Genomic DNA, 14,028 nt, shown 5'->3' on the forward strand with positions numbered 1-14,028 from the left:
TTTCCTCTCCTCCGCAGTTCATCACGGAGGGGTACGCGGCCCATTTGTCCCAGCTGGAGTACAACCACCGCTCTCGGCCCGCCAAGTCCAGCAGCGCGCGGATGGTCCTGCGTAAGGGAAGCTTCGGCCTGGGCGCCAACAGCGACTTCCTGAGGAAAAGGAACCACCTGCTGCGCACCATCTCCTCCCAGCCGGCCCCCAGCTCCCCGACGGGCAACTTCCACAACAGGCCCGAGCGCACGCAGAGCCAGTCGGACAGCGAACGGCTGGAGCGGGAGCGGCTGGAGCGGACCCACAGCCACGGCCCGGGGGCGTCGCAGCGCAGCATGAGCATCACGGCGAGCTGCTGGGGCCGCAGCGGCAGCACCAAGCTGGAGCCGTTCCCGTTCAACCCCAAATGAGAGTACAGGCTCTGGGAGAACGAGCGCGGAGACAGAAACGCTGTGGGTTTGAACCAAGTGGGTGAAACACCACCGAGAGGGGGATCTGGTGTTACAGACCACTTATCAGAAATTAAATGATTTTAGTGGAGACTGTGGCAGTTTTGTTGTTGTTGTTTTAAACCAGGCAAATCCTCCTGAAGCGACATGTTACACAAACATAAATGAATTTAAATGGTTTCTTCTGTTCAGTGAATATTTTTCGGTCATGAATATAAGGTCAGAACTCCTCCGGTAGGCTGTTATACTTGACTACACACAATGAAGCACCTCCACGACATAAGGGAATTACTCTGATTCTGCTCTGCAGCTGACAGATTTGGCCAAAGCAAGCACAGAAACGGCAACAGAGACTCACTTTCTGTGCTGCAGATTTTAAGCATCAGCCCTTTTATTCTGTAAATCTGTGAAAGCAGAGCTGAGACTTGATTAACACTGGACTGGGCGTTTTTATAAATAAGTGTTACTTATTTTACCAAGAATTAATGAAAATGAATCTAAGCCAAACAGAAATTATTTAAGCAGACACCTGAAACGGCCAAGACTAAAAGTTTTACACTCCAGTTTTCCTCACACCACAACTCAAAGAATCCCGCAGAGCAAACTCCGAACTGACCCTTTAAATATGATTAAAGCCGGATCTCCACTGCACCTGATGTTTGACTCAACTTTAGGAAAAACCTCTACTGTACAGCAAAGGTGCCAAAATAAGCAGTGTAGAACAATATGCTTTATCTGAGCAGAGAGGATCACATAAAGGTCTTCTGTGTATAAAAACATGAAATAAATTGTGTAAGTATATTGCTAAGCGCCTGAATGAGGCCTGCACATAGTTGTTACATCACAGTGCAGATCTGGCATCTGGTCCACTGAAGACCAGTTTAAAGTGTCTTCTTTACTATGAGGGTGACATGATTGATAATCAATGCTATTTAATAATATAGCCATGTTAAAATTAATTGATTTTTGTGAACAAAAAGGTGTTTTGAGGTTAAGTTTTTGCTATGTTATGTATTTTATTTCTTCAGAATTGAGTTTCAGCTGCCAAAAACGCAGAAATCCTTTCCTGGCACAGTATTGTATTTTTATCATTTCACCTTGCAGATCACCAAGGTTGCATCAGAACTGATATCTTGTGTCATATATGGGATGTTTGGTATTAGCCATGGTTGGCCATTTTGGAATTTCTGCTGTATTTCTCCCTCCCTGGTTTTTACTGAGCTGTAAATGAAGCATTGAATGTGCTCTTAAATATCCCTCCCTGCGTTGCCTTCTCTCCCTCTCTGTTCTCTACTGCATCTGTAGAGGAAGACAGAGCTCCAGATGTAAATTCTGTACGATACGTTGTGGAAACTAGAAATGCAGAGCCGAGACCTGCTGTATGATGTTTAATATTTATTTCTAAAGTTTAGTACATTTTCATGCCCTTTTTTTATTTGAAATATAATTTCTTGTCCTTGAGTTATCTACACACTTATTGTCACCTTTGGAAAAGACGTGTAAGGAGGAAACAAAACTTAAAACACACTTGTTTCTTGCAGAAGTATAATTTGACACTGGAAAAATGAGAAAACTCCAACTTGTATTTTCAGTGCATTTATTCAGTGTTTAGGGAGGGCTGGGGAAGATCTGATGTTAAGAAATGTTTATTTAAAAATAAAATGTCAAATGTTTTCATGCCAAATTCAATTTCAATTTCCAATTTTGAAATTCTTTTCTCACTTTTTCTTTTACAAATGACAAAAAAATGGCTTTTATTTCAACCATTCATTCTGTGAGTTAACCTGAATAAAAAAGGCCCAATAATTAGAACCTGCAAAACGTGCCAGTCAAACAAGATGGCAGCTTTGGGTCGGCTGATATCATTCCAACTATCAAAACCCAAGGAGTGTATTGGTGGAAAACAAAAAAATCCGGATATTCCTCAAATTAAATTGTCAAAACCCAAAAATTCTATTGGGTTTTGACCCAATAGAATTGATCCCATTTTATGGGTCAATTCTGTAAATTGACCCCATAAATCATAAAATCATAACCATTTTATGATTTTATTTTGATCAATAAAATCTAAATTTTATTGATTTTATTAATCAATAAAATCGATTTATTGCCCCTACAATTATTTGTACCTTTAACAATTCCTAATGATAGTTCATTGTTCACTTTTGTAAGATAATCAGTTTTGTTGGAGATCTCACACTGAGGCCCAATTCTTTTAGCTGTTTTACTGAATGGGAAAAACAAGAGAACGTGCCATTCATCAAAAGATCTGAATATTGCCTATATCTGTGCCAGCAAAAAAACTCATCCAAACTAGTGTGCAGTAATCTTCTAAAAAGGTATGAGCGGTTCGGTTCTGTTGGTAAAATACAACTTCCTTTTGCTTCACTTGCTGAGTACCAATGAGTGTATAACATCAATATTTCTCAACATCGGATTTATTTTCCCCTTCGATGAACGAATGTGTTCAAATTAAAGGTTAGATTGGTGTGATAACATTAAAGCCTTACACCTCTCTACCAGGGGCTGCAGTAAGTGTGGGGCTCAGTGTTCAGAGCTGAGTGCAGTGGACCAATGTTGACTCAAATGTAAGGGAAAGTTTGCAATGCTGCTCTGAAGCACCACTGGATCAAACAGACACCACAGTGCACTGACAATCGGTCACCCCCCTGACCTCCACCCGGCACATATTTTACAGACGTCAACCTGCAGAAGGTTTCCCCCACCAGGTGAACACGCTGCCAGAAATGCACAGGTTGCACATTTTACAGTGTGGAGACTTCTCACAATAAAGTGGCTCTGGCCTGATAAATGTGTCAAATATTACGGTTGGATTCTTTCTGCGGACACAGTTGGGTAATTTTTGTTGTGATTTTTGTCATTCAAGCACAGAGGCATCTATTTGCACTCAGCACAGCAGAGCGCAGTGTAGTTTAATGAAACGTCTGTGATTAGACCCAGGTTCATCTAGATTGAAATTATACTGAAAAGTAAAACGTTTGTCCAGTTAATCCTCATATTTGGGTCTTTTTGTAACACATAATCCAACACAGAGCTGACAAACATCCCTAGAGATGAACAGCCCCAAGTAAGATCAGCCATGTTATTTTCTTTGATGAAATCCCATTATGAAGACAATGTACAGGGGAAGTGCTGCAGAGATCATGGATGTTTTTATACCTGTGGCAGACTGACTACCTGAACCCTGGCTTGTCTTTTTTTTTTTGCCTTTATCTGATGGTTTTAGCCCCAGAAGGAGGCTGTTCATGCTGAAACTGATAAAGATGTTATTTTTCCAAAGCATGAGGACGATAATTCAGGGTGTCCAGCTGTATGAGTGTTCTGCATTTCTTAGAAGTGCCCCTGGTTCAACACAGTTGATTTGAGATGAATGAAATAATGTTTGCTAGCTTCATAGATGGCTGTTTCAGGAACAGGATAAAATGCTGTTCTGGAGTTGACTCTGGTACTTGAGCCACTTTTTCTTATTCCGCCACGGGCAACTGTACATTAAAAATCCTCTCTGGTTGAATCAGCGCAACATGTAAAACATGCAGGACACCAATCCTTAAAGATGAACTACTTAAAACTACCTAATGTGACATATTTATTCATTTTTAGGAAATCTGTCTCTACCTTTGACGTGGCTCAGTCCAAAACTAACTATGTTTCACCAACAGTTAAACTGTATATACTTATTTATAAACTGGCAAATGTAAGAATTGTACAGATCACATATCTTGTAGGATTATATTTGATGCTATTCATTCCCTTGTGATTTTATGAAGAGTGTATAAAGAAAATATAAAGCACTGACAAATGGTGGCCTTTTTTTCTATTTAAAATATCAGACAGAAATGTGTCAAATGAAGGATGTTCGGTGAAGACTAATTTCTTGTGCTAACTTGTGACTTTTGCAACAAACTAGTTTTATCTCTCTGGCTGAATTGGAGCAACATGTAATGTGGAAAAAGTCTGGAACTGTTTTGAGCTTTAAGCTATGAAGGAGCAATGCTTTTTGACCAGTGGTTATTTTATTCCTTCAAGATTTTATTTATTATTTTATCCATGCTGGGCTGTTTTAACTCATTTTCATCCACTCCACGTATTGTGCTGGACTATATAAAATATTTCTGCCTTAGGGAGTTTCAATAAAGGTCACATCCTTAGAGCCTGATAGATGCCTCATCCTTCAGCTCTTCTTTTTCTGAATGGTACGATTATTTTGAGGTAGTCGTCCTTCCTAATGGCTCCTTAAACTTTATAAGACACACCAGGACCAGAGGCAGTGAAGCAGACCCGCAGCATGATGATACTACCACCACCATCTTCAACTCTTAGTACAATTTTAAAATGTTATTCTAGAAGGTGTCCATCTTGTCAGGTTAATGGCGGCATGTTCACAATCCACTAAATCCATGTTGATGTTAAACTGGGCTCCCTTTAAAGTCACACTGGTGTCCCAGTATCTTCCAGATAGGATATACAGTAGATAAGGTGGGATAACAATAATCTTTTGGGATGACCCTGACCCCAACCCAGGCAAAAGTTTATGTGTTGATATAATCACAGTGGACCATAAAATAATTATTTTTAAATTTAAGATGCTCTATAAAAAGCATCGTTCACGCTTTTTTACAGAGCCTGCCAGTGTGCAAGTTTCAATTTTTTGCCTAAAAGAATGATGCCTGGAAAAATCAAACTTTATTTTCCAAAGTAGACCCTGAATAATTCCCAGGCCAGAGTTTAGTGGCCTTAAAAGAGACATTTTGATAAAGGTTGAGTGATTAGCCTGAAATATCTCCAAGGCAGAAAACTTGAATACATGAGACTCAGAACACTTCAAAAATATAGGTTTCAGGATCCTTTGACAAAACAAAACAAAAACTAATTAGAAAAATTGAGAGAATGGTCCAAATCTAAAAAACAAAACACATTATATCAAACAGAAATATGTATGTAAAATGGATGTACAGTAACAAACGTACATGGAATGTTTGAATGTGATTTATTGTGTTTCATATTAGTGATAACTTATAAAATTATGCTTTCGGTGTTTTGTAAAATAAAGAAACCTGCGTCTGCAACCTAAGCATAAACCTAAACCCAAACAGTGAAAATCTCTACATCATATTCAAAAGAATCAGAATGACTCAGAAACAAGCAGGAAGTAGACAGTTTGTGTTTTCTTCTGGAGGTTCTTCTTCTACCTTTTCATTCCCAGTTTTCTCTGGAAGGCATTCCCATCTCCCATTGTAGCTTGCTAAGAGACAAAGCAGAGATTTTTGTCATCCAGCTAACAGCGGCTACGTGTCCTTCACCTAAAACTGATGACACTCTGTTTACCTTGTTGATATCTTTGTGTTTCTCTCGGGTCACTATCTCCTCAATGATCTCTCCTTCTCCTCTCACCAACCTAGGCAGATGAAGATCAAACATCTGAAAATCTAAGATGGAAAGTTTTATCCTACGAATGTTGAATAAGAGTTAATCCTTCGTCAGACCTGGTTCTTCCTGTTTCTGGGTCCACCACTCTGCGGATCACGCTCTGCCTGGCCTCATACTCCTCCTTGGTGAGAGGCCTCTTAGTGGCGAGCCGGGCCTTCTGCTCGTCGGTCATGACTGAGGAACGCAAGAAACGTTTAAACGGTTCAGCTCCATGGAGCTCAGGTTTGAGAAAAGTGTGGAGCCAGGCAGAAAACAGCGAATAGATTGAGAACACCTTCTTAAATTATGTTATTTACTCAGAAACGTTCATACTGATCTCCCCAAATATTTGCTTTAGATTTGTGGAACATGTTACAGATATTTCTCTACCCTCCATAGTGTGAGGTCTCACCTGGCCCCAGCTCCACCTCATCCTCCTCCTCTTCTTCATTCTGCATCACCTCCAGGTAGGATGGAGGTTTCTCTGGAGGTCTCTGCATCGCCTCCACCTCCTTTTTCAGCTTCTTCTCCTTCTTCTTCAACTTCTTTTTCTCCTTTTTCCTCTGTTTCTTCAGCTTGGCCTTCTGTTTCTTCAGTTTCTTCTTCTTGGCTTTGCTCTTCTTCCTCTTTCTCTTCTCATCACTTGAGGAGGAGGAAGAGGGAGAGGAAGAGGAGGAAGTGGATGATGAAGATGAGGATCGCGTCCTCCGCCTCTTTCGTTGCTCTTTCCCATCTGAGGAGAAACACATGTTCAGGATGCTTCATAAGCCTCTCTGGTGGGTTTTTAATGAACAAAGCAGTCCCAACCTGTCATCTTCTTCTTCGTGGAAGAAATTTTCTTAGCCGACCTGCCCCTGCTGGAAGAGGAGGAGGAGGAAGACGACGAAGAAGAAGACTGTCCGCGTTTCTTTTTCTCTGTTTTCTTCTCCCTAGTAACTCGGTCAGATGATCTGGTGCGATTCATTTCGGAAACACAAGTTGTTTACAAAGGCTGAGTTACAGGAAACGTTGTCCGGAAGTTTGTTCGTCTGTAATTTCAGCGTCGTGACACAAGAAACGTTCCTAGTTCCTACTTAAATGTCCAAAAACCTTCAACAAAGCTCAAAAACTTGCCTAGAGGAATTAAATTAAGAATACTTGATAATAATAGATATAATTGTTAAAAGTATATTTGCAACGCAATACGACAAGAAAGTACTGACGGTGTAACCCTAATGTTTTTTTCGCATGTAATCTGGCGCAACTATTTAAATTATCAAGCCTGAAGGCGCTAATAGTCTAAAATTACGTTTATTTTAGTGTGACAATACGCTTCAAATAATTAACTAAGAAAGCATATTTAATTATTAAAGACATAATTCTTAAGAGTATTTTGTGGTATAATATATTCTTGAAAATCGGTTGTTGTATACATATTTGTGCCAGTCATGCCTTTTCATTTAATTTATTACCACTGCTTGTATTTTTACTTGCGGCTGGAGAAGCTGTTGGCACCGCAGAAGAACGTTTGTGTCATCTGATCACTCTGGTCTTCTCGTTTCCTGTGGTAAATGAGAATTCTTGGAGCTTTCTTCTCGTCACTTTTACATAAAGGCCAGATTTGTGTAACACTGGACTAACTGTTGTCCTGTCAACATATTCTCCCACCTGAGCTGGGGATCTTTGCAGTTCTTCCAGAGATACCATGTGCCTTTTGGCTTCTCTGATCCATGTGTTAGCAATGTGTTGCTAGTATTTATTTTCAAAGGATTGATTAAAAAAAAATTGCACTGAGATTTCCTAAACTTGTTAACTTTTCACCACTTTAAACTTCTCTGCAACTTTCTCTATGACCTGTGCTGATGTTTTCATGTAAAAGTTGCACATTTATTTTCAACATTTTGTGCTGGTTGAGCATTTCAAACCCAGTCAATTTTGTCTTTAAACATAAAAAAAAATAAATTGTGAAAAGTTCAAATGGTGTGAATACTTTACTCATTTCCAGATGCATAGTTTGATATTCTGTCTCAGGTGAGTCCAGCATTTCAGGTCCCATTTACCATTTAATACAGTCCCCCCGTCTTAAAATATTTTTCAACAAAAAGAAGCGATGTGAGAAGAAAAATGCAACATTTATTCCATAGTTTTTTTTGCAAGGCAATAGTGAATCTTTAAAGCTCGTATTTTAACAATCTTGTTCCTGATAGCCCTTGACACACTTGCGTGAGGCTAAACTAAAACTCTGCTTCACTGCTCACCTGCTTAGAGTCATACACTGCCACGAGTCTGCATTCATGTGTAAAATATTGTCTCTGTAGCAATAAATAGAAACATCTCTTTAAAACCATCAAAGACGTACATTTAAAAATTATAAATACTGTTACAAAGCACATGCAGCTGCATGAGTTAGTGTAACAGGCTGCAAATGGTTGGACTTGACACGTAGAAAGAAAAGCCTCCGAGCGATCATCTTTCCAGTCTGTGTGCAACGTAGAGCTCACTGCGCCGCTCCAAGTAAGAAATCAAGAGGGTGGTGCTGGGAGGAATGTGTCCATGTTGCTCAGGTTTACCGTGTGGCTCCATTAGGATGCGGCAGCCACACGGATCCTCTCTGGGGGAAACAGCAGGACACTTTTAGCAGCTTTGACGGTGTTCTTCATGAGCATGGCCACGGTCATGGGTCCGACGCCTCCGGGAACAGGGGTGACGAACCCAGCCTTCTTCTTCACAGCTGAAAGCAGGCAGAAAAAATGAATTACAAAGGCACAGGAGGAGTGAGTTCATGCAGAAATCCAATCGAAGTTCATCTCCCATACCTTCAAAATCCACATCTCCAACCAGCCTGCTCTTTCCAGTGACAGGGTCCTGCACTCTGTTTATTCCAACGTCGATCACAGCAGCTCCCTCTTTGATCATGTCCGCTGTGATCAGGTTGGGAATTCCTAAAAACCGTGTTGAGAGCCATTAGATGAGACATGCAAATCAAAATAAATGGAAGATTTGGGATGCAAGCAAACAGAGACAAACCTGCAGCAGCCACAACAATGTCAGCTATTTTAGTGTGCTGGCAAAGCTGTTCCTTTGGAGTGTAACGGTGAGAAATAGTGACTGTGGCATCGCCTGCAGCAGTTCAGAAGAGAAACTGGGTGTTAAAATCTGTGCATCATACAGAGCCTAAAGTTTGATCATAACGCTGAAAAACATCGATCACACTTTGTTCACTGCTTGTTAATCACATAAAATCCCAGTCAAATACATTGGAATCTCTTATTCTAATGTGGAAAAAGTTAAGGGGTGTGAAGACTTTTACATGTTACAAATTGTAAACATTTAAAAATCCAAACAGATGATGTACAACTGACCTCCAGGCCTCTCATGTTGCCCGTCTGTGTGCAGTAACATGGCAATGGGCATGCCCACATTCTTGGAGCGTCCGGCAACTACAACATTCTTCCCAAAAGTAGGAATACCTGGAAGACGTAAATATAGATAGGTACATTTTATTTCATTTCTTAAAAAAAACACCATTATTACTGTAGCACGTACAGCTAGGGGCCAGTCCTGCTACCTGTGCGTTTGATAATTTCCCAGACTCCCCAGGGAGTGGCAGGGAGCATGGTGGACTGATCCAGGCACATTCGGCCAACGTTGACTACGTGGAAGCCGTCCACATCCTTGTTAGGAGCCACTGCATTGCAGATCGTGCGCTCGTCAATGTGCTCTGAGCGAAAATAGTGACAAGTTAGGAGTTTGGACAAATATAAGACACTTACGATGTCAAACATCTCCATGTTGGCTAATAGGAAAGTAGATAATCTGACTCAAGAGGCTCCTTATAGCCACAGGTCTGATCTGTTCTTAGCATACCTGGCAGAGGCAGCTGGACCAGCAGGCCGTCCACACCAGGGTCTGTGTTGAGTTTATAGACTAGGTCCAGTAACTCCTCCTCGCTGATCTCTGAGTGTTTGAGAATTGTCTCACTTGAGATTCCTGTGGGAGTAACAGAGCAGCGTGTGAACTAAAACTGAGTATTAAAAAATTCATTTTTAATAATATTCCGATTAGGTGCACTTGTTCTGAAACGAGGAGTCATACTACAGGCCTCAGTGGCATTTTATTCCTCATATCAGATTCAGATGAACTTCAGGACAGTTACGTTTCACCCACTCCCATTATAGCAGTTAACTTATAATTTTTCCTTTAACATATGCACACATATATTGTTCTCAACCTGCTAAAGAAACATTAGCTTTGGAGAGTTTTATGAGGCCCTCTAGTTATGGCGTCGTCCTCCTCCAGCCTTGTCAATCACAGTTCCAATTGTATTAAACTTTTTATTTATTGCTCAGGCTGCAGATATTAATATCAGGCAAACATCTACTTTCTTTCTAGACATCTCTTGATTTATAAAGATGAATACACGTCTGTGCTACATGAATACAGTGTTCTTTTGTCCTTCCTGTTTTGAGAAAAACAGGGCATCTGTATTACATGACATGTATGTCCCAGGGAAACAGCAGGTGACAAACTGCTAAACAATAGTTCCTCACTCTTATCAACTTAAATAAGAAAATGATGAATAATATACATATTATTTACATTTATTTATTTAAATTATTAACAGTGCAACAAATTGTGGCCATTAGGCTAAAAAATAAACTCCTGGTGACTGAAGAGGTTTTGCACCAGGAGTCAAAGTTGAAATTGTGCCAATTGTTTTTACACTTGGAGATGGTTCTCCCTGCTTACCGACGTCGGCTGCAGCCCGAGTCTTGTTGAGAACGTAGGAGTGACTGGCTGGGTTGTCTCCAACCAGAATGACACTCAGGTGGGGTCTCCTGTTGCCGGCTAAGACCCACTGATCCACATCGGCCCGGGTTTCTTCCCGGATCTGACGAGCCAGCTTCCTCCCTGAGATGACCACCGCCTCTGCCCTAACAATGGGGAACACAGTTAAGTGTTACACAGGAAAAAAAGAGGAGGGAGAAATGTATACCATTTATTTTCTATTATTAGTAATGAAGTCATGGAAAATAAGCTGGGAGCGTGACTTCATCTCAACTGTTGATCTGTTCAGTGCCAGTTTAAACCTTACTTCCTGGAAGTGTAAGTGGTCTTGATTTACCAGGACATTTAACACCTGAGCGCCACTCAGCTGGAGATGCACCAGCTCCAGCTTCCAAATTTACCAACTACAACTCTCCAACTGACTTAAGTTAACATACAGTATTTATAGGTCTATGCACTGCTGCCCCACTACTTTGTTCCAATTCTGCAAGGTTCAGCTACATTACATAACAACAAACATAACCAAATAGCTAATAACTAGAGAGTAATGAGCCATCACCGGTGATGTAACCACCTCTGTTGCTCTGCCAAAACCAATTAAAACTGGGGGAAAAAAATAGCACAACCAGGAGCAAATGAGTAGAGACAGCAGGGCAGCGAAATGTCAAAGAGGATTCTCACTCCAGATTTAAAACTTTACTCCTCTTTCAGATGCATTCATAAACTATCCTGAGTCAGACTTGGGAGACATTTATCCACCAGCTACACTTTTAGTTTGTTCAGGATTTGTTTAAGTTTTAATAGCCTTTTTTTTTTAGTAGCCATATTAAAGAAAATTACTGCAGTGATGATATTGATTAGGATTAATCCACAATTTTCTCCCTCTGGTTGTTTTCCCATTATTTCCCATGAGCTTTTTGATCTTGGTATGCATGTAGGGTCTAAGTTACAGTAGATGTGAGGCAGTGAAAGTCTATCCAGCTGGCCAAATATATTATGGGAAAGGACCATCTTTATGTAGGACACCTGAAATATTACACCCAAACAAACATTGCTTCCATGCCGTTCTTCCTGCACACACTGATGTTGTAGAGACGGTCGTGATTCAAATATACTGTGCACCTCAACTCTCGTCTTATCGTGCATATTAACACGATTGCTTTTATGCAAGGTTGACAAATTTGGAAACGTTTGGATGTTAAGGAGCAACATGTGTCCAACACACCATTGGTTTGACATTATCCATCTTGTGATCATCCAGATCATGTGCAGCACTCACAAGATTTGGTTTCTTAACATGGGGTTAGGCTGCACACAGCACGCTCCCACTAAATTCCTTCACAGGATGTGACTTTACCATCTGTGTGATGAAACTGATGACAGACAGCATGACCCATTTTACCATGCAAGACTGAATATTGTCATGCTAAAGCAAGAAAAAGGTACCACAGCTTACTAAGGAAATCATTTATTTTGGTTAAACCAGAAAAATACATACTCATCCATTCGTTAATTTTTTATACGTGTCCACAAACAATAAAAAAAAAAAAAAGTTGTGTACAAAAAGTATACATAGTTACTATTCAGGTTTACTGTTTAATGGCTTAAGGGTGTGTTCTGGTTGTAATTGGGATTCTCCTGGAGGAGCTGGCCCAAGTGGCTTGACAGAGGGACGTCTGGGTCTCTGCCGAGGATGCTGCTTCAACACACCAACCCAGATTAAGCAGAAAATAATGGATGGATTACTATAAGCAAAACTGTTCTAGTATAAACTTAACATTGTGAACTAAAATTAAGTTTTGGCTTTGAACATTTATGTTATTCTCAGAGCTGAGCTACTGTTTCTCACACAAACTGAACGCAACATAACTGATCTGAACTTGACCAAGAAAACTTTAGGATCCATTTGATAAACTGCAGTGCAGATACGTTTCTCATGCACGTGTGATATTAATTACATATATGGTTGCTCCTTCTGTTAACTTTAAGTATTATGGAAAACAGTCATGTTTACAAGTCTTTATGCATTTCTAAATGTATATAAAATAAATGTACTTACTAAATAAATTATTAAAGATAATACATTCTTTATTGTTGGGATTTATTATTAAATATATTTATTCAACTCAAGTGCTCGAACATCTGCATGGATTTTCCTCGAATGCAACCCAACACCTCGGTCCCCAGCTGAAACTTGTCTCCTTCAGACCGCCAGCCTGCAAACGCTCTTCCAGATTTCATCAGCCAAGCCAACTGCAATGTTACCGGCATACCGCTGGGGGCGGTATACCGGTATGGGAAGAACCAATACAACTGAGGACATTTAGTACAGCGAAACCCAGAAAACCGCTTTGTAAAAATCAACCTGCTCATCCTCAGTGTGCACTAAATGTAACAGAGAGGCGATGTGCTGAGGAGAACTTAGGACGCACATCGAGCCCGGCTTTTAAAATGTGCTCGACCGCAGCGTTTCGTGTGCCCTGAATGAATGTGCTACTACTTTCCCTCGGTTTTTTTCCCGGCGGAAATGTCGGCTCACCTGGAGGCGGACGTGTGCAGGCTACAGACTTGATGCTGGACGTGCTGGCACAGTTTCCTGAGAGTCCTGATCGTTGCCATTTCTGATCTTCTGAGAAGGAAGGAGACACACCACCACCGGCTGGTTACGAAACACTCACTGAGAGCTCCTCCTCCCCCACCGAGCCTGTCAGAGAACCGTCTGGGAGGGAGGAAGAGGAGCAGAGAGGCTTTAAAGCCCTGCCTCCTCCCCTCACGGTCCCTGCGTCACCTCTATCTCCCACTCCCACACCCTCGATAGGTTTCCCACAAGGCTATCTGCCCCCTCAGCCGTTCAAAGCTCAGGCTTTCACACCCTCTCTGCTCTGCACTTTCTTTCTCACATTGCGTCACAACCACAAATGTTAATTTATTACGATTTTATGTGACTGACCATTAAAAAAAAATACATAAATAAATAAATAAGTTCTGCATTGGAGAACACATAAATTATAATTGCAGCATTAGGTTTTACTGATGGTTTTATGAGATTTAAAAACCTCATAAAGGTATTAATATCGTTATACCTCTAGAATTAAGGTATTAATTGATATAGTACCTTAACTGATATGCGGATTATTTTTAGCATTAAAATCCACATATCACCACCGTAAGAGCTGAAACACATACAAGATGTGTGTTATTAATCATTTTACATTTCCATTGCTATTTTAAGTTTAAGCCAAATAAACATATTACTAACAGACAAAGTACACGTTAGTAGTAAATAATTTTTACAATTACCTTTTGACCATTCGGATCGGAGGGGCTGCCGCTGTGAAACAATAAGCTTATCCTGTAAAAGTAAAAAAGCAAACTACCGTAATAACCCGAAGCT

The 14,028-nt window shown here is 40.5% G+C and overlaps 3 protein-coding genes across 7 annotated transcripts in view; 1 reads left to right on the forward strand and 2 right to left on the reverse strand.

Moving 5' to 3' along the window:
- LOC114154533 (membrane-associated phosphatidylinositol transfer protein 2) overlaps positions 1-2,115 on the forward strand; it is a 52,589-nt gene extending 50,474 nt beyond the window's left edge. For 4 of the 5 annotated variants that reach the window (XM_028033696.1, XM_028033698.1, XM_028033700.1 and 1 more), the window contains one exon: positions 18-2,115. In XM_028033696.1, coding sequence (XP_027889497.1) covers positions 18-401 — 384 coding nt within the window. In that variant the 3' untranslated portion in view covers positions 402-2,115. The remainder of the gene's footprint in view (positions 1-17) is intronic. The other variant, XM_028033699.1, reaches the window with a different exon arrangement.
- A 3,010-nt stretch (positions 2,116-5,125) lies between these two features.
- arl6ip4 (ADP-ribosylation factor-like 6 interacting protein 4) lies at positions 5,126-6,931 on the reverse strand. The gene is made up of 5 exons (XM_028033705.1): positions 6,675-6,931; positions 6,280-6,600; positions 5,945-6,062; positions 5,787-5,856; positions 5,126-5,703 (listed from the first exon to the last, which is right to left on the reverse strand). Exons 1-5 carry the CDS (start codon positions 6,829-6,831, stop codon positions 5,647-5,649), a joined length of 723 nt encoding a protein of 240 aa, XP_027889506.1. The 5' UTR covers positions 6,832-6,931; the 3' UTR covers positions 5,126-5,646.
- A 1,028-nt stretch (positions 6,932-7,959) lies between these two features.
- On the reverse strand, positions 7,960-13,960 carry mthfd2 (methylenetetrahydrofolate dehydrogenase (NADP+ dependent) 2, methenyltetrahydrofolate cyclohydrolase). The gene is made up of 9 exons (XM_028033702.1): positions 13,935-13,960; positions 13,174-13,353; positions 10,596-10,780; positions 9,714-9,836; positions 9,415-9,567; positions 9,209-9,316; positions 8,874-8,966; positions 8,663-8,788; positions 7,960-8,577 (listed from the first exon to the last, which is right to left on the reverse strand). The coding sequence occupies exons 1-9, from the start codon at positions 13,943-13,945 to the stop codon at positions 8,429-8,431; spliced, it is 1,128 nt and encodes a 375-aa protein (XP_027889503.1). The 5' UTR covers positions 13,946-13,960; the 3' UTR covers positions 7,960-8,428.
- Between the last annotated feature and the right edge of the window lie 68 nt (positions 13,961-14,028).

The sequence above is a fragment of the Xiphophorus couchianus genome, chromosome 12, assembly GCF_001444195.1.
Source record: "Xiphophorus couchianus chromosome 12, X_couchianus-1.0, whole genome shotgun sequence".
Classification (NCBI taxonomy): Eukaryota; Metazoa; Chordata; class Actinopteri; order Cyprinodontiformes; family Poeciliidae; genus Xiphophorus; species Xiphophorus couchianus.

Bases quoted from the DNA above. Each gene is read 5' to 3' on its own strand.
- arl6ip4 (XM_028033705.1), bottom strand. From the start codon at position 6,831: ATGAATCGCACCAGATCATCTGACCGAGTTACTAGGGAGAAGAAAACA. The intron at 6,601-6,674 runs GTTGGGACTGCT...GTTTCTCCTCAG, and splicing joins CACGAAGAAGAAGATGACAG to ATGGGAAAGAGCAACGAAAG. The intron at 5,704-5,786 runs GTAAACAGAGTG...TTTGTCTCTTAG, and splicing joins AACACAAAGATATCAACAAG to CAAGCTACAATGGGAGATGG.
- mthfd2 (XM_028033702.1), bottom strand. The intron at 10,781-13,173 runs GTGAGCCGACAT...CCCCATTGTTAG, and splicing joins CTGCACACGTCCGCCTCCAG to GGCAGAGGCGGTGGTCATCT. The intron at 9,568-9,713 runs GTATGCTAAGAA...ATTTTCGCTCAG, and splicing joins GGTCCAGCTGCCTCTGCCAG to AGCACATTGACGAGCGCACG.